Consider the following 23,699-nt stretch of genomic DNA (forward strand, 5'->3'; position numbering starts at 1 on the left):
AGGCAGGGAAGCTTCACTGAGGACCTGAAAGTTGGATCCTGAAGGATGTCTAGGAGTTGGCTTATAATAGGAGCCTAGAGAGGAACTGGGGTTGGGGTTGGGCCTGTGAGATCTAGGATTTTACCCTCTCTATGCCTCATTTTTATCACCTGTAAAGAGGGGACAATATGTAGTAGTTAGGCAATGAAATGGGGCTGGAAATTGCTGAGACCATCTGCCACATAGTAAGCATTCAGTAAAGTAATCACAGTTAGAGGGAAAGGGCAATCTCGGGGTAGAGAGCTTGGGATTTGTCGCCAGGGGGACCAAGGTTCAAATCCAGCTCTGTTGCTTGGCAGCTGTGAAGCCCCTTTGTCTTCATAGTAATGTGGAGCAGTAGACAGTTCCTACTGGAGAAACGGCACCTTATACAGGGGCTCCATGCTGGGCTCTCCAGGTGCCCCAGCCATCAAAGTGGTAATGAGGTCTCCACACCCATCTCCACCCCATGCAAGCAGCTTCTGGCCTACTCAGGAGGACTGGTGGGGTGACACTGAAGCTCAACTTCCCTTCAGGAAATTTACAGAGAAGTGGGTTTCCTGAAGTCATTTCTCATCTTAACCAGTTTATTTTGTCATTTTGTCCTGTTTCACGGGGTTTTGCTTTTGGACCCCCTCTGTCTTCCATCCCCTCCCAGGCAGGGCAAGCTCAGCCCTGTCTGCCTTGGGAAAACCTGGATACTGCCATTTAGGCTTCTGGACCCTGCCAGGAGTTTGTCATCCCTGCTAGGGGATCTGAAGTTTACCTTCTTTCTGGGGAACCTGGGAGTACACACCGGGAAGTTGGAAGGGGGGAGTTGACCCTGCCACTTCTCCAATTCTCTCCCTCTCCTTCTGGTCCAAGGGCTTAGAGGAGGTGTGTGTAGCCCCTATGGTCTTTCAAGATGTTCCCTGGTGAGTCCAGTGAACTGGGAAAAGGTGGAGAGGATCAAGGGTAGGAGCATGGGCTTCTGACTTTTGTTCCCTGGGGCTCGGCATAATGGAGGTAATACCAGCTGTTGAGAATCAAATGTATCAAGTGCTCCATGTAGACGGGAGGGGGTGTCACTGATCCTTCTCTCTACCGTTACCCCCCATCTTCAGTTTATCTCTGGGTGTTTGGAGCTCCAGGTCTCTCTCCCACATTTTTAGGGAACCCACCAACCCAGAGACACATGTGAACTGTCCTGTGGGGTGAGCTGAGGGCCTGCCTGCCCCTCAAGTCGGTAGTCATTTCTTCCCTGATTGGAGGGCCGGCCAGAGGACAGGCTGGGGCCGAGACTGGATGGCCCTGCCTGGTGCAAAGGTTGGGATGGTGCCTTCTCCCCCAACTCTCAGTGAAAACGTTCTCGCCTGGATCCTCTTGGCTGTGGTGGCCGCAGGCTTGACCCCCGTGAAGCTGCACGTATCTGAGTACTCCCTCTGTACCCCTTCCCTCCCCTAATGTCCCTCTCCAAACCACACCCTTTGCCACCCACCTCCCCGGAAACAGAGTCCAGGGGTCCAAGTGCAGCCCACAGGGGGCCCCCGCACACCAGACAGACCGCCTTGGAGGAGCCGCTAGCTGGGCGGACAGGCCGGTGACCGCGCGCTCGTGCTGCCACCGGTTCTACAGAGAGATAAGGGGGCCTGTTCCCAACGAAGCGGAGTGCCCGAAAGAAATCTGGGCTCCGGTAGGTAGAGCACCTGCCCCTCCCTAGCCCTCTTCAACCTGGACTTTCCCTAATGTTCTCTAGGTCACTCTCAACCCGGCTTGGTCACGTCAGCCTCGGGTCCAAGCGCTGTAATTGGCCCTGCGTGACCATTCGGCTGCACCTCCTGCGCTGCGATTGGTCGGCGCGCGGAGCCCCGCCCCATTTTCCTGGAAAGTTCTTGGAAATCTGTCAAAGGTGTTTCCTTTAGCGGCCCTCGGCCGCAGACCAGGGAACCGACTCCCTCGCCTGCACCCCTCCCCGCCCGGCCGCACAGCCGGCGGTTCTAGGAAGACGTCGCTTCCGGGAAGGGCTGGGACACAGAGGACAAAAGATTAGGCTGCTCGCCCCGCCCTCCCGGCCCGCCCCACGCGCCCTCCCGGCCGGACCGCGCCGCCACCTCTCAGTCCCGACCCGCCGCTCGTGCGCCCCAGGAGCCTGCCTTGCGAGCGCGACCCGCGCCCACTGGCTCCCTCCAGCAGCCGCCGTCAGGCCGAGCCCCAGCTCCGGAGCAGCCGCTGCCGCTGCCGTGACATGGTCCTCTGCGTTCAGGGGTAAGCGCGGCTCTCCGCCCCCGCCCAGCTCTGCGCCGGCACGCGGCAGAGTACTGGCCTCGTGCTAGCTGCCGAGCATTAAGAGGGCTTGACCGGTCGGAAATGATCGAGCGCGGAAAGACCTCGAGAGAGACAACAGGGAAGGGTGACAACATCGTCACCACCTCTACTGGCACTGTGGGTAGGGAAACTGGGGGTTGGCTGGCGACAGGAGAAACAGGGTGGGCTAAGCGTGGGAGAAGGTAGACGCCTCAGGCAGCGCGTTCTCCAAGGCGTGGCTCACCTGCCTAGCCGTCTGGGCCCGGAGCGCTCTATCCTAGCCTGCCGGCCCAACAGTCTACTGTGACCTTGGGCCAGCCCCTGCCCTTCTCTGTCCTGTCATACACTCTCCTGCCTCGGCTAGCAATTAGGCTGTTCTTGGGAAGCCAGCCTGAGATCCTTGCCTCTCCCCTGGTTGGCACCTGCTGAACAAGCAGCTGTTGGGAGAGCCTAGGTTTGGCCCAGTCCTGCCTGAGGTACCCCCACAATGTCCTCAGCCCTCCTCTCAGCCCAAAATGGGATCCCAATGTGAGAAGGACCTTGGCTCCTGCCTCCCTTCTCCAAGTTTCCCAAAATGTGGGGGTGGGATGGGGACTGATAAGACAGAGTCTTGGCCTCAGCTGAGCATTCTTGGCACATTCCTTCTGGCCAGAGCCTCAGGATCCCCTTCAACCAAGGGTCTGATGCTCTCCAAACTGATCTGACAGGAGCTCAGAAAGTTCCAGGGAGAATGAAAGAAGATGTGAATGGGTGCTCCACAGCAGGGAAAGCAAGATTTTTAAGACCTACACACACACACACAGCCACAGACCAGCTGGTGCCCTCCTGAGGTAGGGTGCAGGGATTCCCAATTGTAGGTATGGGTTGTCAGCTTTGCTGAGGGATCCCCGCTCAGGGCTGAGTTTGCCTCATTGGCTTATGTGCCCAGGCAGAACTCACAGGCTGGGCTCCACAGCAGGCACACACACATACTGGCCACCCACACCTGGAACATAACAGCCACTGCCACGACAATGACACCTCCCATACTCCTAGAAGGCTCCTGGGCCTGAGCTGAGCTCTGGGTTCCAGCAGGCAGGCCATCAACCAGTTCCTTGAAACTCAGCCTCTAGCTCCCCAACAGGGATTCCAGAGCTCCCGTAGTACAGCCAGGGTAGGGGTGGAAAAGTATTAGCAGGCTGTGGTATGCTAGGGTCTTATGGCCCCTTCTCTTGAGTGGTCACGGGCCCCTGATTTGTTAAAATCTTCTAAGAGTCACCTACAACCTACACTGTATAACTTACACTGTCAGATCTGGTTCCTCTGCCTGACTCCTGCTGCCGGTTCCTGCCCACCTCTTCCTGCCTCATAAGCAGTACCTGTCAGTGTTTACCCATACCATCATCTCAGCCTGCGGTGCCTTCCCCGCTACTCCTTCCTTTAGCCTGGCAGACTCAGCTCAGGAACAGGCAGGCCCTGACTTCCCCCTAACATTCTTTGCTTTTATGACTTTGGGTTATGAGGTCTCCTTTAGTGTAGGGCCCAGGGTTTCATTATTTGGTGTCTTGAGGCCAGCGGAGAACCAGACCCAAGACCCGAGGGTTTATTTTGTGATGAGTGGGAGAGGACCAGCAGTCTCTTCCTTGGGAACCAGGGCCATGCCCCTCAATCCCAGGAAGCCCCAGGATCACCATGCTGGGTGGGCTTCCCCTAAAGGGAAGCTACTGCTCAGATTGGGGCCAGTTCAGCAACCCAACTCTAGCCATCTGAAAATATGGTGTGACCGAACCCCTCACTGTCTGGGCTAGTAGGACCCCTCATTGAGGAGGAGGGGAAACTGACGCCTAGTGAAGAACAGTGTTTGTATAAGATCATAGTGCCTCGTAGGGCAGGCTCGTCAGGGTAGGATCTGGAATGTGGGATGAGTACCCTGCCCTTTGGTGGGAGCTCATATTTATGGGAGGTGGGACTTGTCAGTGCCTTTAGAGGCCACTGTCTATCCTATACCCTCAGCTGGGAGGAGGAGAGAACAGGATGGGTGTCTGACCTGTTTGGGGATATTATTCCAGCCCCTAAGCCCTGGCCAGTGTGGACCTAGGTCCCTCTGACAGATACTCCTATTTATGGGGAGGTAGCATGTGACCAATCCCTCGGCTCAACCAGGACAAGTGCCATTTAATTGGCCCACCACTGCCAGGAGGGCACCACTGTGAAGCCTCTTTGTACTGGATCCTGTCAGTGTGGTGAGAACACCAACTGGCCACTGTGAGCTAGAGATGCCTATAGAGAATGAAGTGTATTTGGTTGGTGCAAAATAGAGAGATTACAGTTGACCCTTCGTATCTGCAGATGCGAAACCCATGGATATGGAGGGCCCAAAGTATTCACTGGGCTACGCCATTCATATAAGGGACTTCAGCCTCCGCAGATTTTCGTATCCACGGGGGCTCCCAGAACCAATCACCCGCGGATACTGAGAGATGACTGTAATTACTGTTTAATAAATGCAGGAGGGTGGAGAAGTCTCTTTCAGAAGAGGGTTCATATGTGGGGGAAGTAATCAAGGGGCCTTTTGTGATGACAAGTGGGAGGTGGGGTACTGGTCTCATTGAGCCCGTGGGTGGGCAGAGGGGAAACTAGGACTCATAGTGAGATAGACTGGCCAGAGGTCACATAGCCAGTCTGGGGCAGAGGGGATCTCTGGAAATGGGGAGAGCACAGGACCTCCACTCAGCGCCCATCCACCTCTTTCTAGACCTTGTCCTTTGCTGGCTGTGGAGCAGATCGGGCAGCGGCCCCTGTGGGCCCAGTCCCTGGAGCTGCCCGAACCAGCTATGCAGCCTTTACCTGCTGGCGCCTTCCTGGAGGAAGCAGCAGAGGAGTCCCCAGCCCAGCCAGAGGGTGAGCCCAAGGTGCTGGACCCCGAAGAAGATCTCCTGTGCATAGCCAAGACCTTCTCATACCTTCGGGAATCTGGTGAGTCTGAGGAGGGAGGCAGGACTTGTCCTGAAGTCTGATGGGGAAAGTTTAGCTCTGCCTGTTGTGTCTAATTTGAGAGGCATGGCTCTGGCCAGAAGAGTCTGATGGGAGAGAAGGGGTACAGCACTCCCCAGGGAGATGTGAAGAGAGAGGCTGAGCCCTGCCTTGCCCTGGGTTGGTGCACCCAACTAATTTCCACTGTGACCAGTCTCTTAGCCCCCTCTCCACTTGCCTAGGCTGGTACTGGGGTTCCATTACGGCCAGTGAGGCCCGGCAACACCTGCAGAAGATGCCAGAGGGCACATTCCTAGTACGTGACAGCACCCACCCCAGCTACCTGTTCACATTGTCGGTCAAAACCACCCGTGGCCCCACCAACGTGCGCATTGAGTACGCCGACTCCAGCTTCCGCCTGGACTCCAACTGCCTGTCCAGGCCGCGCATCCTGGCCTTCCCAGATGTGGTCAGCCTTGTGCAGCACTATGTGGCCTCCTGTGCTGCAGATACCCGAAGTGACAGTCCTGACCTTGCAACCACCCAAGCCCTGCCTACCCCTAAGGAAGATGCACCTGGTGACCCAGCACTGCCTGCTACTGCTGTACACCTAAAACTGGTGCAGCCCTTTGTGCGCAAAAGCAGCACCCGAAGCCTGCAGCACCTGTGCCGCCTCGTCATCAACCGTCTGGTGGCCGATGTGGACTGCCTGCCACTACCCCGGCGCATGGCTGACTACCTCCGACAGTACCCCTTCCAGCTCTGACCCAGCCAAGCAACCGCCTAGCCTCACCCAGCCAGACCCTGGAGGGGACACCGGCTCCAGCTGGACTTGGGCTCCCACTATCCCTCCTCCAGTCCTCCTGGTGCCACATGCATCTGGCAGCTGGACCAGGAAGGGTCTGCAGGAACAAGGCTGGGGGTGAGGGGTAGGGAGGAGTGTCACACGACTTGGAGGTCAGCGCCCCCAGCTCCCATGTGGCTCCATTGTGGTGGGCCATGTGACAGAAGAGGGGACTGGCAGGACCTCGTCTCACCCTGTGGGCTGGGCCCAGGCCCCAACTCACCTGCTGTGGCCTCCTGAACTGCGTAGACTTGGCTGGCCCTGGTTTCTCAGTCCACAGGGTGGGGCAGGCCCCCTCCTTTCAGCCAGCCTCTGTCTCAGGGGGGATGGCAGCCAGAGGAACTGAGGTTGACACTGACAGTCCCCTTCTGCGGGAGCAGGCCAGGCTGGGGGACGGCACAGTTATATAGTATTTATTTATTTATTCTCCTTGGGTTGGAGAGCCAACCCCACCTCTCTGCCTGAGCCCTGAGTGCTCCAGAGACCCCAGCCCTGCCTCAGTTTCTCTGGATCCTCCCAGCCGAGAGCCTCTTCCTGAGATGTGTTGCTGGACCCAAGGCAGTCCTGGGTGTCCTGGCGCTGACCCACCCACCTGTGAAAGTGTCCACCCTCTTCTGCCTCCAGCCCTGTTTTGGGAGGGAGGATGGGTGAATAAACAAGAAAAGAGAGCCAAAGTGTTAACGCCTTGCAGAGCCTGCTACTCACCCCCTTGCAGAGCAGAGCCCTGTCTGCACAGAGCTGGTCTCGCTGGGGCACAGGCCCTGCATGAGTGTGGGTGCTGTGTCAGGGAGGGGCATGGTAGTTTGAGGGCTGCCACTCCACCTCTGATGGGTCTGCTTCCTGCCCAGGAAGGTGCCTGCACATGAAAGAGGGAAAGAAAATACATATCTGATAAGACTTTATAAAATAATTATTTCTAAAAAAAAAAAAAAACCCACAGTTTGGTAGTCATTTTTTTTTCACTGATTTTTCTGTAATGACAATAAAATTGTACCTTTCATTTATGGAGCCCTCAGTGGGGCCTCTTTTGAGTTGTACACAGTTTGTCCCCTTTGATCTTACTATCATTATCCCCCACTTTACATCTGGGTCAGCAGAGGCCCAGAGACCTATGTGGCAGAGCAGGCCCTGCTAGGGCACCCAGTAAAGAGTGGAGGGGATAGCGAGAAGCCTTTCTCCACTCATTCCCTATTTTCCCCTTGGAGGGTGGGATGCAGGAGATGAAGGCCAGTTGGATTGCCTGCAGGGTCACTGCCCAGTGTCACGTGGGGGGTGGTGGCAGAGGAGCACCAGGTCGGAGAGATGTGTAAGTGATGTCAATTAAAGATTGAAAGTGGAGAATATTAGGGGGATGGGGACTGTGGACTACTCCTGGGGGCAGCGTCTTTTGAGATGAGGAGACCAACAATCAGAGAAGTCAGGGCCAGTCATTCCAAGGAGAAGGTACAGGGCATGCAAAGGCACCAGGGCATGACTGGAAGCTTATATTCCTGACCACAAGGAGGCCTGGGGAAGGGTCATTCTGTGCAGTGGGGTGGAACAGTTGAGTTGTGGATAGTGGCCCGTAAGCTGGCAGGGTCTGGCCTGGGATGGGGCTAATGGGGCTCTGGTCTAGGCTGATTGGGGTTTGGGTACTCTCTCACTCAGGGTCCTGCATATCAGAAGTAGGTGAAAAAGCAATTAAAATGAAAACGCTCTCCATCATCTGATGGTCTGCCTTTGGAGCACTTCAGCGCCTGGAATCCCACTATGTCCTGAAATTTTCTGCACCTTTACTTGAGTAACTCACAGGAATGCTCCTGTGAACCTCATTCATAGCCTTTAACCCTTATTTTAGAAACAGTTCTAACCTTTCTATCTTCTTAGCTCTTAGACAATTAAAAGCTGCAGATTAGAAGAGGCAAATGTCGGCAGATTGAAGGCAGGAAGGTGTGAGGAGTGACAATGTTGATGATGAGGAGGAGGCAGGAAAGGATAAAAATCAAGAACTATGGGGCTTCCCTGGTGGTGCAGTGGTTGAGAGTCCGCCTGCCGATGCAGGGGACGCGGGTTCGTGCCCCGGTCGGGGAAGATCCCACATGCCGCGGAGCGGCTGGGCCCGTGAGCCATGGCCGCTGAGCCTGCGCGTCCGGAGCCTGTGCTCCGCAACAGGAGAGGCCACAACAGTGAGAGGCCGGCGTATCGCAAAAAAAATAAATCAAGAACTATGGAGGCACAGAACCTTGGGGGCACGGAGATAGTTGTGGGAAAGAATGGAGCTGATGTTGGGTGAGAGTGAGCAAGAAGTGGGTGAGGGCTGTCTTTATCGGGGTGGTGCCCAGGCCCACGGGTCCCGCCTGGTGCCTTCTCCATTGCTGGCTGCAGGGCCCAACAAACACCTCCTCCAGGTCACCATGACCCTGCCAGGGATGTCTGCAGTTCCTCATTGTTTCAGCCTGGATCCCAGCCCCTTGATGACTCCCAAAATACCTGAGGTGACCCCTCTGTCTGCTCCACCCCGAGATCTGAGTCACCCAGTGGGTGGGTAGCAGACACAGAAGGGCCAAAGGCAGGCTCTTCACCACCTGGTACCATGACCCAGACAGAAAGTGCTGGAGCAGGAGGAAGCCCTTTGTTGTCCACAGAGGGGACACGTCTCAGGGTGCCCACCGGGTGCTGGCAACAGACAAGGGCTTTGCACCTCATGTAATGCTCACCACAACCCTGGGAGTAGGTCTAAATATTACCCATATTTCACAGATGAGGAAACTGAGGCCCAGAGGGGGCAAGGGACTGGCTGAGGAGGTGAGGCACAGAGCAGAGCTAAGCCTGAGGGGTCCTGACTGCCCACCTGCCCCTGCACTGCTACATGAGGTGGCGAAGGCGGGCAGCTGGGGTAGGGGGGCAGCTTTCAGGTGAGTTGTTCTTGGATGCTGGCTTTGTCCCCTCGTGTTCCTGCCTGCTAAGGTCTCTGGAGCCACTGGCCTGATCAAAAGGGTCCTATCCCATTCCCCGTCGCCTCAGCCCAAGCCAAGGTCCAGCTCTTGCCTGAGGAGGGCCTACAGCTACTTCTGACCCCTGATACTTTTCTGCTTCAATCTTTTTTTTTTTTTTTTTTTTTTTTTGGCTGCACCGCGCAGCAGGTGGGATCTTAGTTCCCCAACTAGGGATCGAACTCACAGCCCCTGCCTTGGAAGCACGGAGTCTTAACCACTGGACCGCCAGGGAAGTCCCAATCTGCTTCAATCTTATTTTCATGTTTCCCTACCAAGGGAGTGAGTGACGCCTAGTTAGAACAGGATCAGTGGAGAGCATGTCATCGGGCCCCAGACCCAAGTCAGAGACCCAGCCTAACAGATGCTGAAAATCCTCTGGTCACTGCAATCACCCCTGGGTGGTTCTGGGCTGGTGAAAGGAGCACACCTACCAGCACTGACGGAGGAGGAAGAAAGGAGCTGACTGGAGGGCGCACAGGACCCTGCACAACATACAAACAATAACTGATGGTAACCCTTTACCAATTAAGTCCTTCACCAGCACACGTGCTCTTTGGGCACAAACTGGGCCAGACTCCATTTGGGCCCTGGGGACACAGCAGGGAATAAGATGGACACACTCCCCATCCTTGTGGGACTCATGGGCTGGTAGGCGAGAGATGAACAAGTAAACAAATGGGCACTCAGGATGAGTTTTGAGAGTGAAATGAAAGCAAAGCAGGAGGCGGGGAAGAAAGTGCTTTGGGTGTGGGGACACTGCTGCCAAAGAGAGGGTCGGGGAAAGCTCTGGAGCAGGGTGGCACTGAGCCTGGACACCCGAGCAAAGAGCAGGAACTGGCTATGCAGACAACTTAGAGAAGGACATCCCAGGTGGAAGGAGCTGCAGTGCAATGGCCCTGAGGCAGGAACAAACCTGGTGTGACCAGAAGATGGCTGGCTGCCCAGGAGGGCTGAGGAGACAGAGGACGGGTGGAGAGGGCAGAGGGTGCACATGGATTGTGCTCTGGTGCGGTGCAGCGCCCCTTCAGTGTTTAGCAGGGACAAGCTATGATCTAGTGCTCAGTTCTAAGGAGTGAACCTGTCAGCTGGGGGTGGGGGGGATGGCCCCACAAGGGCCTGGGGGCCAGAGGCCAGAAGGAGGTTGAGAGGTATGGGATATGGAGGAGTAGGGTGTGGTGGAGAGCAGAGGAGGCAAGGTGATCCTGGGTGCGGTTCGTGCCCCATTAAGTTCTCACTGCAGCCTTGCACACCAGCAGAGGTCCCCATTTACAGCAGAAGAGGTAAGACTCAGAGAGAGGTGGTGGCTTTTTCAGGGTCACACAACTTGTGAGGGGCAGGGCCGGGGTTCAAACCCTGACTCAAGACCTCGTTTGTATAAACTGCTGCTCTGCTCTGCCTCCCAGGGGCTGGCATGCTAAGGCCTTGGCCCTCACAAGGCACTGGGGACATGTAGAAGGCCAGGCAATTCAGGAAGGCTTTTTGGAAGAGGGGGGCTGGGGACTGCCCTAGAGGATTCTGTCAGGCCACAAGGAAATGGGTTTGCAGATTGATCCTACATGGTGTCCATCCTCGGACTCACGATGCCCCTCTGGAAAAATTCTGGGACAGAGATGCCACTAGGCCATTCAGGTTTCTCTTGTCAGTCAACGAGAGGTCTGCTGGGAGGCTTCACCCGTGATCACCGAATGTCCTAACACGCCCTGAACCATCGGGGTCTCTGCACCTGGGCCCAGCTTCTAATCTGCCAACTGAGCAAATCTTGCTGGATCAAGGGCAAACATGGGTCTGAACAGGTCTGGGGACATGGCCAGGCTGGCTCCACTCTCAGATGGGAACCCTCCCACCCAGCACAGCTCCACAGTGAAACAGAGGAGCCAAGAGCCTGAAATAAGCCCTAATCAAGAAGGCAGGAGGATTCTGGGACCTCACAAAGGCCCTCTTTCTTCAGGAGAAGTGGAGCCTGCACAGGCCTGGGCAGCCCTTTCATACCAACCTGTTAGACCAGTTTTAATATAAAGCAGGTTGGAGCTTTGCCAGAAATTCAACAGCCTCTCCTGGTGAAGGTGTCCTCCCCACGCCAACTGCAGGGTATGGGCCCCCTCCCTAGCTTAGGCAGGCTGCACAGCCACCACCCAAGGGGCCATTCCAATGGTCACTCTGGGGCAGCAGGCTGGGGCTCCCACATCTGATACTTAAGACAGGAGGTCCCTGGAGGTTTACTCCTGGCTAGCATTTCCCTCCAACCCTGGTTTTACCCCCACCTCCCCTCCAGTCTGGATTATGTGCTGTACACTTGGTTTGGGGGGGGGCTGTTTCCCTCAACCTCACTGAACCTCATAAGATTCCTTAGCTATGAAATGGGGAGAGTGACAGCACGTCTCTCAGAGGGGACATGGGGGGCCCAGGAGGATTTATAAGTTGATACTGAGGAGAGCCTGAGGGTTCAACCTGGCAGCTGCTGCAGCTGTCACTGTAACTATTCCTTGTCCCTTGTTTTAATCCCATTTGAGAGGTGGGCAGGGCAGGGTTTTTTTTTTTAGGCTGCGTCGAGTCTTAATTGCAGTATGTGGGATCATCATTGCGGCACGCGGGCTCTTCGTTGCAGCTCACAGGCTTCTCTCTAGTTGTAGCGCACAGCCTCCGGGGCACGTGGGCTGTGTAGTTGTGGCGCGCAGGCTCCAGAGTGCGTGGGCTGTGTAGTTGCGGCACGTGGGCTCTCTAGTTGAGGCGCACAGGCTCAGTAGTTGTGGCATGTGGGCTTAGTTGCCCCATGGCACGTGGGATCTTAGTTCCCCCACCAGGGATCAAACCCGGGTCCCATGCATTGGAAGGCGAATTCTCTACCACTGGACCACCAGGGAAGTCCCCGGACAGGTACTGATGTCCCCTGAGGTCCCCATGGGAGCTACAGGGGAGCTGGCTGGAACTCCCTGGAGCTATAAGCAGCCCCTCACCCCACTAGCTTTGATGCTGCCCTGCCAGCCCAGCCCTCCACCTTCAGGCATCATTTGCCAACCAAGGCCTTGGGTTCCAATCATGGTGAATAGACCCTTTGTCTGGTCTCTGCATGGGCTGGGGTGGAGGCTAGACCAGCCTAACCTTCTAGCAACTTCCCTTGCAGCTCCAGTAGAGACTAGGCCATCTGCTACCCTTGTCCACACCTGGAGGATGGGTCTCCCTCAGGCCTGTTACTTTCCACGCCCTCAGTGGTCTGTGCCCTCAGAGGTGAGTCACAGGTGAGGGAGGTGAGCTGGGTAGCACCTCTGGGTCTGTCCCATTTCAAAGCTGCAAGCCTGAGACCCAGAGAGTCAGGCTAGCTTGTCCACAGTCACCCAGAGAGGAAGTGGCCATACAGGGCTGGAGCCCAGGGCTTTGAATCCCAGGTCAGGGCCTGTCCCCCTCACCCTAGAACTCTTGAACTTGAGTCTGCTGCCTTCTGACTAGGAACATGGCCAGCCTGGTTCAAGGCCCTCCAGACTCCCCCTGTCCAGACCTGGACTCTTCACTGTCCCCTAGACATGCCTCCACTCTCCCCCCATCTTGCCTCCACAACCCCCACATGTGCCCCCTACCTGTTGATCTCCACGTCTGTCTACCTTGCCCCTGGTCCTTCTCAAGCTGCTCTCCTGCTGCTCTCCATGGCTGCCTTGCCCAGATCTAGCCTTACCATCACTCACCAACCTGAATGGACCATCCTGATGGCCTCCTCACTGGCTCCCTCAGCCCTACCACCATCTCCAGAGTGAGGGGCTTGCAAACCCAAACTTGTCCTGCCTTCCTCATTTAGTGATATTCACAGGCTCCCCTCATATCTTGCTTGTGCCTTACCCCAGGCTCCAAGACATGGATTCCCAAACTGCCAACAAGCCATTTCATTCTGCTTCCCTCCAAACAGCCCTCCACATACCAGGATATCATTCATCCTGGAATGTCCTCTTCCTCAGTTGTGCCAGGGCAAACTCTTACTCACCCTTCAAAGTCCAACTCAAATGCTCCTTTTCTGAGAAGTCTTCCTTAACTTCTCCTGCATTTATTCATGCCTGTGTTGGGCACCCACTGCATCCTAGGGAATCTCCCTGGAGCCTGAGTTTTCCCAGGTCTCTTCAGCCTGGGGAGGAGAAAACATACTTTCCATAACAAATTCAAAACAGCCATTCTTTGACTAAATTTCTCTCTCTCACACACATACACACCATGCTTCCCATGAAAGTCTCCTGGGGATGTCTTTGAAGAGGCAAATTAGCCAAGTGGAAAGAACTCAGGCAGAGTTCAAATTTCAGAGCCTCCAAAATCACTGTAGGATCTCAAGCGAATGGTTTAGCTTCTTGGAGCCTCAGTTTCCCCATGTCTTTTTTTTGCTGAATTGCAGGTGAGGTGGGCTCTGGCTCCCTCTTTCCCCAGCCAAGCAGCTGCCTCCTCCACAGCTCCTCCTTGGAGCGCAAACAGCCAAGAGCTTTTTTTTTTTTTTTTTTTTTTTTGTCCACTCCGCATGGCATGTGGTATCTTAGTTCCCTGACCAGGGGTCGAACCCACGTCCCCTGCATTGGAAGCACAGAGTCTTAACCACTGGACTGCCAGGGAAATCCCAGTTTCCCCATCTGTCTAACAGAGATAGTGGAAGTGCCCTGCCACAGGGTGGTTGGAGAGTGGCTATGCCTAGTTTTGGGGGAATACGGGGTGAGTAGAAGCTGATGCTCATCTCTGAGCAGGAGATGTGGCAGGCCCAAAGCAGGAGGAGCCTTTTTGTGTGGCCAAAGCTTTATGCTCAATGGAAAGGCAGTTGCTTCCATGACTCAGGCCTGGTTGAAGCAGGCAGGGCCCAGAGTGCAAGAAGTGGCCTCTGAGGGCTGAGAGAACTTGGGATGGCCACAACTCCTCCAGGCAGTCCTCTAGGACTGTTTCACTGCACAGTCCCCACTAGGGAGATCCACACTCTGATGGTGTGGCTGGAAGGGGAGTGGCACCCAGCAAATGCTCCCCAGGCACAGTCCTGTTCCAGGGACTCCCCACACCCAGCGCCGATGAGCCAGACTGGGCCCTTCCTGTCACCAGAGCCGGGCTCCTCCTCCATCAGAGGTGAGGACTTCACTCATAGTTTGGGTTGGGCCAAAGCTTTGTTTTTAAAAGTGCTTCTCGCCTCTCAGCCTTCTCCTAAGAAGCACATCTCCCCTCCCCACCCCCACCAGCCCTACTTCTGAGCAACATCAATGTGTGTGTGTGTGTGTGTGTGTGTGTGTGTGTGTGTGTGTGTGTGTTGACCTTTCCACTTGGCCAACATTCCTTTGTATTTCTCAGCTCCTTTGGGTAGATGGCCATGGTAGGAGGAGTTGTTAGGAGAGCAGGTTCTCAGGAAACCTTTTCTCCAAAACCATAGAAACATGGAGCCCAAGGAAACACTATAAAATGAAGGCTTATCCAGGAGATGGGTTTCCGGAGCAGTTAGAGGAGTGTGGGTAAGAGAAAAAGAGAGCTCTAATGCCAGTGTGAGTGCCTGCGGGGTCTGGCCTCTGGGCATCCTTGCGAGGTCAGTGTTGTCAGCCTGGCATCTAGTGGGCAGGCTGAGCTTAGGCAGGCAAAGCTGGGTGACCCTGGGCAGATTGCTTTATCTCTCTGAGCCATACGTGTCTTAAAGTAGACCAAAGTCCTGGGTTTGCTGTCAGTGTGATCAGCTCATACTCTCTCTACCCCAGAGGTGCTCAGACTGGGTCTCTATAGCCCTTTTTCTCTTCAGAGCCAGCAGGTGCCTGAATGAGGAGCTGTGGGCTTTGGGGCAGTAGCACCTGCTCTTAGCACCCTGACAGTCACCCCCTTTCTCCTCTGGGTCTCAGTGGATGAACTGGGGCATGCTAGGCTCCAGGAGTATCCCTGGGCCGTACAGAGGGCAGAGAACTAGAGGGCAGAGAAGGTGTGGAATGGGCACCCCCCACCCCCACCCTGGGTGAGGTATTTTTGCTGGAATCGCAGCAGCTGTGGCTAGAGGCCTCTTCCCAGGAAGAAAGAGCAGAGCGCCTCTTCCAAGAACTCAGAGGAGGCCTGCAGGGAGGGGTAGCGGGGAGTTAATTTTAAACCAAACAGCCTTCAACGCTTCTCAGGAACTGGTTGCTCAACATGATCTGGCAGGTCCCAGACGGGCGGGCAGGCCTGGTGCCAGCTCAGAGGTGGCAGGGGTGGAGGACACGCCCCAGAGTGGGAGGCCCAGTGACCTTGAAGGAAGTTAGGCCCTGTCCTTGCCCATGAATCAGGGCCTGTCACCCCCAACCCCCACCCACCTTGCTGAGGGTGTTGGATGGGGTGACTTCCTCCATCATAATCAGGCAAGGTGAAATTATAAGATTAATAATACAGGTGTCATGTCCTTCCAAGGACCAACTGTCCCATCCCCCCTTCACTGCTCAGAACCTGCCACTCCTGTCCCCTGGCCTATACCTCTGGAGGTTATCTGATGAAGGCCTGCTCTGAGGCCAGAGTAAGGCTTGTGCCATTTGCCTATGAGATGGGACCCTGGGACGGGGGTCGGGGGTTCGAGGATGGAGTGTAGCAAGCTGAGCCCAAGTTCTGGGTCCAAGGGGTGAGCCTCCTGTATGTGTAGGGAGGCTGTGAGCTGAGCTCATTGGGCCTACCCCACCCCCTAGCTGACTGGGAGTCAAAGTGCCTTCACACACATTGACCTCCTGTCCCCCCACCCTAGTGTGGCCACCCTCTCCACGCTGACAGCCTAGGCCCACCTCCCAGCGTCTGGACTCTACAGAGGACCCCGCCCAGGACACTCCCTCCTTCATTCCCTTTGCCAGCTGCCCAATGAGACCCCAGCAGCCTGGGTGGGGCGAGGCCTATGTTCTAGGAAAGGATCCTGAGCAAGTGCTGCCAGGAGCCGCGGTTCTTGGAATCGGCACTGCAGAGCGAGGGGACGCTTCCTGGAACCCGCTGGCCGCTCCACAGAGAGAGGCTCACAGGAGGGGCAGTGACCTAGGTGAGGGGGAGGGGGTGCTGAGGCCACAGCTGGGGTCCTTGCCTCCAGGAAGCCCTCCCTGACTGTGGGTGCCTCCTTAGACTCCCCTCTGTCAGCACTGAGTGCAGGGTCCCTCTAAGGGCTCTGCCAGGACAGGCTCAGGTCTGGCACAACCTCTGCGGTACCCAGCATCCAGCCCAGGGATAGGCACAGAGTGGACAACCAGAAACAATAGGGAAAAAGCGGTGCGTGCATGCCTGGGAGGAGGGGCAATAGGTGGGTGAGGGGGCACAGGTGAAAGTGGGATGTTAGGTGCAATTGTACTGCCCAGGCTGGTGAGCAGTGAGGGCTACGAAGGCTAAGGGGAAGGAGGAGGGCGAGCAAGGTGGGATCAGCAGTGGCAGGCCCTGCTCACTGGGTCCCTTGCTGATGAATGGGAAACCTCTGGCCAGGACTTCTGTCTCTCCTTCAGGCCAGTCTTTTCCTAGAGGGTCTTTCCCCTCAGATTCCTGCCCCACAGCTGGGGTACAGGTCCCAGCCTCAGGATCAGGCCACCTGGTATGGTCCTAGCACCAGTGCCCAGCTGTGCAGTCTTGAGCACACATCTGGCCTGTTGGAGACTCAGTTTCCCTACTTAGAGGATGAAGAGGAGAAGCTGCAGGGCCCCCAGGACGGCTGTGCAGGTTGTGACCTGGTTCTGGGACTGGATTGGGACCTAGTCACACTTTGAGGGAGTAGCCATGAGTGTTCCCATCACAGGGTCCTGGGGACAGCAGGGGTCTTGAAGGGGTGCTGGGGGGCATGTCTAGACAGGCACAGAGGGGAAGTAAGGGCCTCCCTCTCTAGCTGGGTGACCTTGGGGCAGTCTTTTAACCACTCAGGACCTGTTTGCCCTCAGAAGAATGGAGAACGCTCCCTGGCTAAGGCTGGACAGAGGTGTGGGCAGGGATTTGCCTCTCCCCTCATGCCCTCAGGTCACTCCTTGGCTCTCACTGAGCACAGCTCCAAGCCTGCTACCCACCCACCCCCGACATGGCACAGAGATGGGGCCCCCAGCCCATCCTCCAGAGGCCAGTCCTGGGGTTGAGAAGGGCTGAGACTCAGTGCCCAGGCGGGGGCTGTGAGGCAGGGTTGTGACAGAGAGGCCCTTTGACCCCTGCAGGAAGATGGTGGGGCACCCTAGGGACATAGTTCACCATCACGCTTGTGCTTTGGAGTGCTGGTTCTCTGGGGCTACCTGAGGCAGCTGGCAGTGTAGTGCTGCATTCTCCACCACTTAGCAGCCCTGGCGCCTGCACCCAGGTCAGGCTGGCCTTGACTGGGAAGATACCATGGGAGGACTGGACCTGGAACCACCCGACCTGAGTGGGAAGAGCTGCTAGGTGGCACATACTGGGTTTGCAGAGGACACTGGTGCCCTGCTCTATATAGGTGGCTCCAGAGCCAGGCACTCTGCATGACTTGAGCCAGTCATGACTTCTTACCTTACAGAATCATGGTGAGGAGTAAATATGTTTGGTGATTTTTCTCCTTGGGGTCTCCTCCCTGGTCCCAATCCACCCCTCTGGCTCCCCCTTGACCATAGGCCCAAGTAGACAAGAGCCCCAGAAGCACTCTTTCTTTGGCCCTTATTGCAACAGGAAGAACTATGGACACATCTGCTCTTCCCACTGGAGCACAGGCCCTGACATTTGCAGTGCTCCGGGCAAAAGGACAAACGGAGGCCCACACTACAGAATCTAAATATTTAAAATCATAAGTCAAGCTACAAACTGCTAATAAAACACGTGCTATCCTCCTACTCAGCAAGTAAACTTTCATAACAATAAAAAATCTGTAAATCTGTGGTTTTTGTATGTCTGAAAGTCATAAAAATATCAGAAAGTCAGATATCAAAGATGATTCAATTTAATGATTATTGCTTATGTTCAGGTGTTCACTGATACCAAGTGAGTAAGAAGATAAAGACATGCCTAATTCATAAGGTATCATATACTTATTCTGTAACATTCACTGTTCTTGCTTTGATTCCAGTAAAACTATTGATTATGTTGTTATAGTCAAGATTTTCACATAATTACTATTCTATTGGCAATAATGATTTAAAAGACTAAAATAAATATTATATTCAAAGAGCACAAAAATATGAATTAAATTTAAAATATTAGAAATTGGAGGTATTTAAAATACATTCCAAAAAGTTATTTTTTAAATAATCAAAATTAGTAAAATTAAAAGGCAAAATACAAACTATAAGTTATAATGAACTGATATAAAAATTTAAGTCAAAAAGATTTAAACTAAAATTTTATTCAACTTTTTGAAATTTTTATTAACTGTTAAATATTTTTATAGAAAGAAACCTTCCCAATTCGTGTTCAAATCCCCTGTGAACTCTAAGGCTGGTTCACAGCCTCCCTCCATTTCCCTGGGGTCTGAATGGTGTCATCACGAGTGGGTGTTGGGTTTGTCTCACATTGTGCCACCGCTGAGTGTCAAATCCCCAGTGATGGTGATGCCCATGTGTTCTTTAGTCCATTTATTGTGAATTGATCATTTGTGTGCTTGTGATACATTCTAAATAACAGCCTCCAAGCAGCTTAGAAGAGAGTGGTGACAGACCAGGCACAATTTCCAATAAATGATATTGATCCAGTATCAATCCAATAATTGATATTGATTTGGGAAAAGAATGAAGTCCAATGTCTACCTCACACAGGGAAATCTCAATAATTCTAGATGGACTAAATATTTAAACATGAAAAAATGACACCCTAAGAGTCTTTTAGAGCACCTCCCTAAGAGTCACAACAGTATCAATTCTGGGTAAGGAAACTTCTTCCTTCATGTGGCTCCTCTGCACTACTTACAGGACAGGTCTGGAGAAATGAGAGCCACACCAGAAATCCATTACTGCCCATTTAGTGTCATCTTCCCAGTCTTGGAGGGTTTCCCCCAGAGGCAGGCTCAGGGACAAGGATCCAAACACAAACAGCTTATTTCAGAGGTCATGTCAAGAAGCACCAGTAGAGGATAGGGAGGCAATTTTTCCTGGTTGTCTCCCATTTCTGTACACTTGCTGGTAGAGGCACTGACTGCCCTTGTTCCAAACAATACTTTCAAGGGTGATTATTCCAGTGAACAGCCTTAGAAGATAGAGATAGCGTCTCCCTCCAGGGAAAAAGGCAGATTTATTGTCCAGTATAATAAAGATAATATCTGCCTCTGGAGTGAAGGGTGGGCAGGTTTGTTTATAGTCTATTATAAAAGATTTGGGTTCCCTGATCTCAGGGTTCCTCTCCTGTCAACCCACTGCACACACAGGCATCATCTGGCCCTTATTGGGTCACTCTGCAGGAATTGGGGTTCAGGGAAGTGGTACAAGAAAATGCTGATACTCTGTCTACTGCTACTGTGGAAAGTAAACTGACCTTTGTTTCTCAAGCAGGAATCTGTGTCTTCTGCCAACATCCTCGGGAATATGACAACTTGTTAGCTTGTGAGTTGGGTGAAATCTCAGAGCCTTCCCAGTTCCTGACATAGAGGACAGGGGAAGTGAGACAGGGAAGGAAAGGAAGCCAAAGCAGGTGTGTTAATGAGTGTGCTCTCTCTGTGGGCAACTGAGGTCAGTCCTCGGTTGAGAGATAGTGTAGAACACACATCAGGGTTGTCCTACCCGAGAGGTAAGGAAGCTGGGATGTGTATCCACCAACTCCCACTATTCATTGGCTAAGGGCTGCTCCAGGGGGTGAACTCCCTGCCTATTTCACCTACCAAGCTGGCCTTTGCCATAGAGAAAGCCTCAAGCTGAGCACTGTAACTGCTGTGTGGAAACCTAAGTGGGAAGGGATATGCCCCATGCAAGGGGGGCCTTATCTGAATACTGCCCATGGCCAGTGCCTGGCACAGTGCCGAGCACACAGTGATCAAATGCATGCCACATGGGCCAAGGATAAGGACCTGTTTACTTGCCTCTGTCCTCCACTAGGCTATGAACTCCTTATGGGCAGTGTCTGTCAATTTTTCCTTCATACTCTAGCACCAAGGGTAGGCCTGACAATTAATCTTAGGCTCCCAGTTAGGGGTGTAGGGGAGTGAGGGGATAGCCAGGCAGTGATGGGGCTCACTGCCTCATGGGGCAAAGGCAGACTCCCTGCCCGCCTCCTGAGACCAAGTGGAAGGGAAGAGCTCTGGAAAGGAGCAGACAGCTCTGTCCAGGGCCATTTAATGAAAGGGCGGCACCCAACAAATCTGAAGCTTCTCTACTCTTTGTTCAACCCCCACCCTCCACCCCACCAAACACAGGCCTAGCCCCCAGTTGAGGGGTACTCAGGGTGTGGGGGAATAAACAAAAGCTGGAATGGTAAACTCCGAGGGATCAATCTTGCCTAGAGTACAGTGCTCCAGGCTTCTGGGCCTTCAGGGAAGGAGCAGAGTTGGGGGCAGATGGTGAGGCCTAGCAGAGGTGCGGTTTCCTCTCCTAGCTCCAGGGCCCACCCCAGTGCCTGGCAAAGTCTGGAGGGCTGGGCTGGCCTGAGTATGGCTTTCACTGTCTCAGCCTCAAAGGACCCTTCACACCCAGCCTAGGGCTCTAGGGGTCAATTTTATGTTTAGTAGGTAGGTGCAAAATGGGTGGGAGTGAGGGGGACAGAGGCTGAGGGATGCTAGAGGCAGGGGAAAGTTCCAGGGGGTCAAAGAAGGTATAGAAACCATTTAAACAGAATTTGGAAGTTTGGATTTTATTTGCAGAATCAGAGAGAGACAGACAGAGATTGATTGAGAGAGAGAGAGGGCGTTCCAGGCAGCTAGGACAGCCTAAAGGTGTAGTGTGGGGGAAATTCCTAGGAATGGCAAGGCTTGGGAGAACCCTGTGGTTGGTCCCTAGGTGGGTTTTCTGGGAGAATCAACCCAGAGTTTGATGCAGTGTGGTCATCGGGGATTGCCAAGCCCCAAATGCCAGGCCAGAAAGGTCAGGGATGTGGACAGGTGCCCAGGTCTGGCCCATTCCCCTCCCAGATCTCCCCTAACTTGCTGTGTTACACTGGGCAAGTCATGGGCCCTCTCTGGGCTTCAGCTTTCCTTTCCATGAAATGGGGGCACAGTACTCAAGCTCCCATGGGCTCCCATAACTCAGAGACAGTAGCTGGGCCTCCAAGAGAGGGTGATACCTCATAAGAACCTCAGTCGCCCCTTCTCCAAGTATGGAAGGCAGCCTCGGCCCTCAGCAACCTGGGGCCTCTCACAGAGGCCACACACACAAGGTCCTGAATTGGTTCCCAGAGCCTGGAGCTCCCCCATCCAATGGAAGCCCTGCGTGGACACACCTGTGATCATGGACATGGACCCACATGCTCAAGTCCCACACCTGTGCACATGCACATATCTATGGGTACCTGTGTAGGGGTGTGCAGGTCTCTATGATGGGCATGTGTGATGTGGCCTGCCTCCCTACTGCTGACCAGAGCAAGCCTAAGGACCCAGCCAGTCATGAGTCGTCCATGTCCAAATCCATGAGCTCCTCAAGGACAGGGCCCCATCTGAACCACCCTACCTGGCTTACAGTTGGTGCTCAGTGCTTGCAGGTGAACAGTGGGGCTGGGGATGGGGGAGAGACAGGACACTAAGGACCTCAGTCACCCATTCTCCAAACTTGGGAGGTAGCTTCAGGCCTCAGCAAGTCTGGGTCCCTCACAGATATTGGCAGGAAAAGAGGACTTGTCCAGATGCTGTGTCCTCACACAACTCTGAATTCCACCCCACCCAGATGACCCCAAAGGAGGCAGAGGTGCTGGGCTCTTGGCTATGACTCAGCGGAAGGAAGACAGGAAGGGGGGTTGGTGGTGCTGGGGCCCTAGGGTTTTGCTTCTCATTTCTCTCTTCCTTAAGTATAGCAAGTTCCCAGAAATGAAGGTACAGAAACCCCAGGCTCTCAGGGGCACTGGGTTCCCCAGTCCTCCCACCCCTAGAGATCCCACATAGGGCCTGGGGAAGCCCCTAGTCCCTGTCCCCTCCTTGGGACCTTCTTCCCTGCCCCAGAACCAGGGACTGAGTGGAAAGTCCACACCAGAGCCAGGAGGGAGTCATGGACTCCTGAGACTTTTCAGAAGTATGTGGCCCAGATTCACTTGCTGAGACAGATGCTGAATGAGAGGAGGCACTGGAACCTCCTGGACAGGTAGGGGTGGAGCAGTCAGGGTGGGCTTCCCAGAAGAGACAGAGGCTGCCCTCACCAAGAACCTGAGTGAAGGCATCCTCAGATGCCCCATGTGAGTTCCTTCTTTCTCCTTGCCCTCCCTTCCCGTCCTCCTTTCCTTTTTCCCCCCTCTCTTTCCCTCTTTCGTTCATATTTTTAACTATTGGAAAAAGCCCAGTTTTAAAAAGCACACACACACTCAAATGGGCACAACACCAAACTATGATACGTTAGAATCCTACCCATGTGTCCAGAGACCCAGGTTTGGGCTGAGCTGGACATGAGCCTTCTCCTGCTGTCCCTGCAAATGAAAGAGACTGCAAGGGGCCCTTCAGAAACATGCTACCATTTGTAACCACTTATCTGTGAGAATCACTTGGTGGGGTCATTTGGTCCTGTGCCACCAAAACCAAACACTGAAAAGACACTGAACGCTGAGGCTGACATAAGACTGCAACTCCCATCCTAGCCCCCAGTTCAAACGTCAGTGCTCATCGCTGTTCACCTTGATGGACTTAATGCTAAGAAAGTGTTGAGAATTTGAACTTATAAAATACATTTATGTTTAAAATGATGCTTTTATCTTTTAAAAACTACATAGTTGAGTTCCACGTGAAACTTGGTTTGAAAGAACAAACTCTAGGGCTCTGGGCAGGAGGGCTGGGCAGAATGACAAGAGACAGAGGATTTCTGTGCAAGCAGAGAGTGGGGAGCCCTGGTCAGTTCTTGAGCTGTGGGAATGCCTTCAAGAAGGGTTTTAGGCACATCCACCTGCACCCTCTCCCAGAACCTCCCAGGCCTGGGGACCTGAAACATCCCGCCTGATACGGCAGGCTTTACACTTCCTTATGCTGCGAGGGAACTCACTTTCCTCACCCACCTGTCAGCAGGGAACCAGAGTCTGGGTGTCTGTCAGTCCCACCCCACATCCGGAGTACATCAGAGCCTCCTTTCAGCAGCAGCCACTTTCACTGCCCTCCCCTCCCCCACGCGCTCCTCTGCTGTGGGGTGTGAAAGTTTGGCACCAGGGGCAGCTGGGAGGGGAGGAAGCTCACTCCACATCTAGTGCTTTCTGTTTGACTCACCACTTTCCTCTTTGCCCTGGAAGCCCATGTCAGCCCTGGGGGCACCCCAGCTGGGTATCCGGGCCCGGGCTGCAGCTGGCCTCTGTGGCCTGCTCACTCCCCTTCCAGCTGGGATGTCAGAGGACTGGGTTCAAAGCCCAGCATGGCTACTTCCTGCTTGTGTGATGTTGCACAGGTTAAGTCTCAGTTGCTTGAAGACTCCCCTCATGTGCAGACAGAGGATTTATGACAAAGTGTGTGTGGCACGGGGCACCATTACACATGGAGATGCCCAGTTACTGTTGTTGACAGAGCTCAGGCCTGGGAGGGTGGTCTTCACAACTCCATCTAAAGCGCTGCCTCTAGGTTATGTCCCCACATGGTCACATTTGGATCTCCAGACACCCCTGTCCACTGCCCC

At 54.2% G+C, this 23,699-nt stretch overlaps 3 protein-coding genes across 8 annotated transcripts in view; 1 reads left to right on the top strand and 2 right to left on the bottom strand.

Annotated features, from left to right (window-relative positions):
* The window catches only part of MAPKAPK3 (MAPK activated protein kinase 3), a 39,245-nt gene extending 31,235 nt beyond the window's left edge, over window positions 1–8,010 (bottom strand). The window contains exons 1-2 of one of the 4 annotated variants that reach the window (XM_032649667.1): window positions 6,803–8,000; window positions 6,321–6,483 (exon numbers count right to left, since the gene is read on the bottom strand). In XM_032649667.1, coding sequence (XP_032505558.1) covers window positions 6,321–6,483; window positions 6,803–6,983 — 344 coding nt within the window. In that variant the 5' untranslated portion in view covers window positions 6,984–8,000. Of the gene's footprint in view, window positions 1–6,320; window positions 6,484–6,802 lie in introns of all 4 variants that reach the window. The other 3 variants (XM_032649666.1, XM_032649669.1, XM_032649670.1) reach the window with 3 other exon arrangements.
* On the top strand, window positions 1,593–7,101 carry CISH (cytokine inducible SH2 containing protein). The gene is made up of 3 exons (XM_032649681.1): window positions 1,593–2,262; window positions 5,036–5,256; window positions 5,496–7,101. Exons 1-3 carry the CDS (start codon window positions 2,243–2,245, stop codon window positions 6,017–6,019), a joined length of 765 nt encoding a protein of 254 aa, XP_032505572.1. The 5' UTR covers window positions 1,593–2,242; the 3' UTR covers window positions 6,020–7,101.
* HEMK1 (HemK methyltransferase family member 1) overlaps window positions 6,816–23,699 on the bottom strand; it is a 33,901-nt gene continuing 17,017 nt past the window's right edge. For 2 of the 3 annotated variants that reach the window (XM_032649677.1, XM_032649674.1), the window contains exons 11-12: window positions 13,043–13,180; window positions 6,816–6,953 (exon numbers count right to left, since the gene is read on the bottom strand). In XM_032649677.1, coding sequence (XP_032505568.1) covers window positions 13,087–13,180 — 94 coding nt within the window. In that variant the 3' untranslated portion in view covers window positions 6,816–6,953; window positions 13,043–13,086. Of the gene's footprint in view, window positions 6,954–13,042; window positions 13,181–19,452; window positions 19,556–23,699 lie in introns of those variants that run through there. The other variant, XM_032649676.1, reaches the window with a different exon arrangement.

The sequence above is a fragment of the Phocoena sinus genome, chromosome 11 (genome assembly GCF_008692025.1).
Source record: "Phocoena sinus isolate mPhoSin1 chromosome 11, mPhoSin1.pri, whole genome shotgun sequence".
Lineage (NCBI taxonomy): Eukaryota > Metazoa > Chordata > Mammalia > Artiodactyla > Phocoenidae > Phocoena > Phocoena sinus.

What these genes read in the sequence shown, in the direction of transcription:
- CISH (XM_032649681.1), top strand. Translation starts at nt 2,243, where the DNA reads ATGGTCCTCTGCGTTCAGGG. An exon ending in ATGGTCCTCTGCGTTCAGGG is followed by an intron (nt 2,263 to 5,035) that starts GTAAGCGCGGCT and finishes ACCTCTTTCTAG; the next exon opens with ACCTTGTCCTTTGCTGGCTG. An exon ending in CTCATACCTTCGGGAATCTG is followed by an intron (nt 5,257 to 5,495) that starts GTGAGTCTGAGG and finishes CCACTTGCCTAG; the next exon opens with GCTGGTACTGGGGTTCCATT.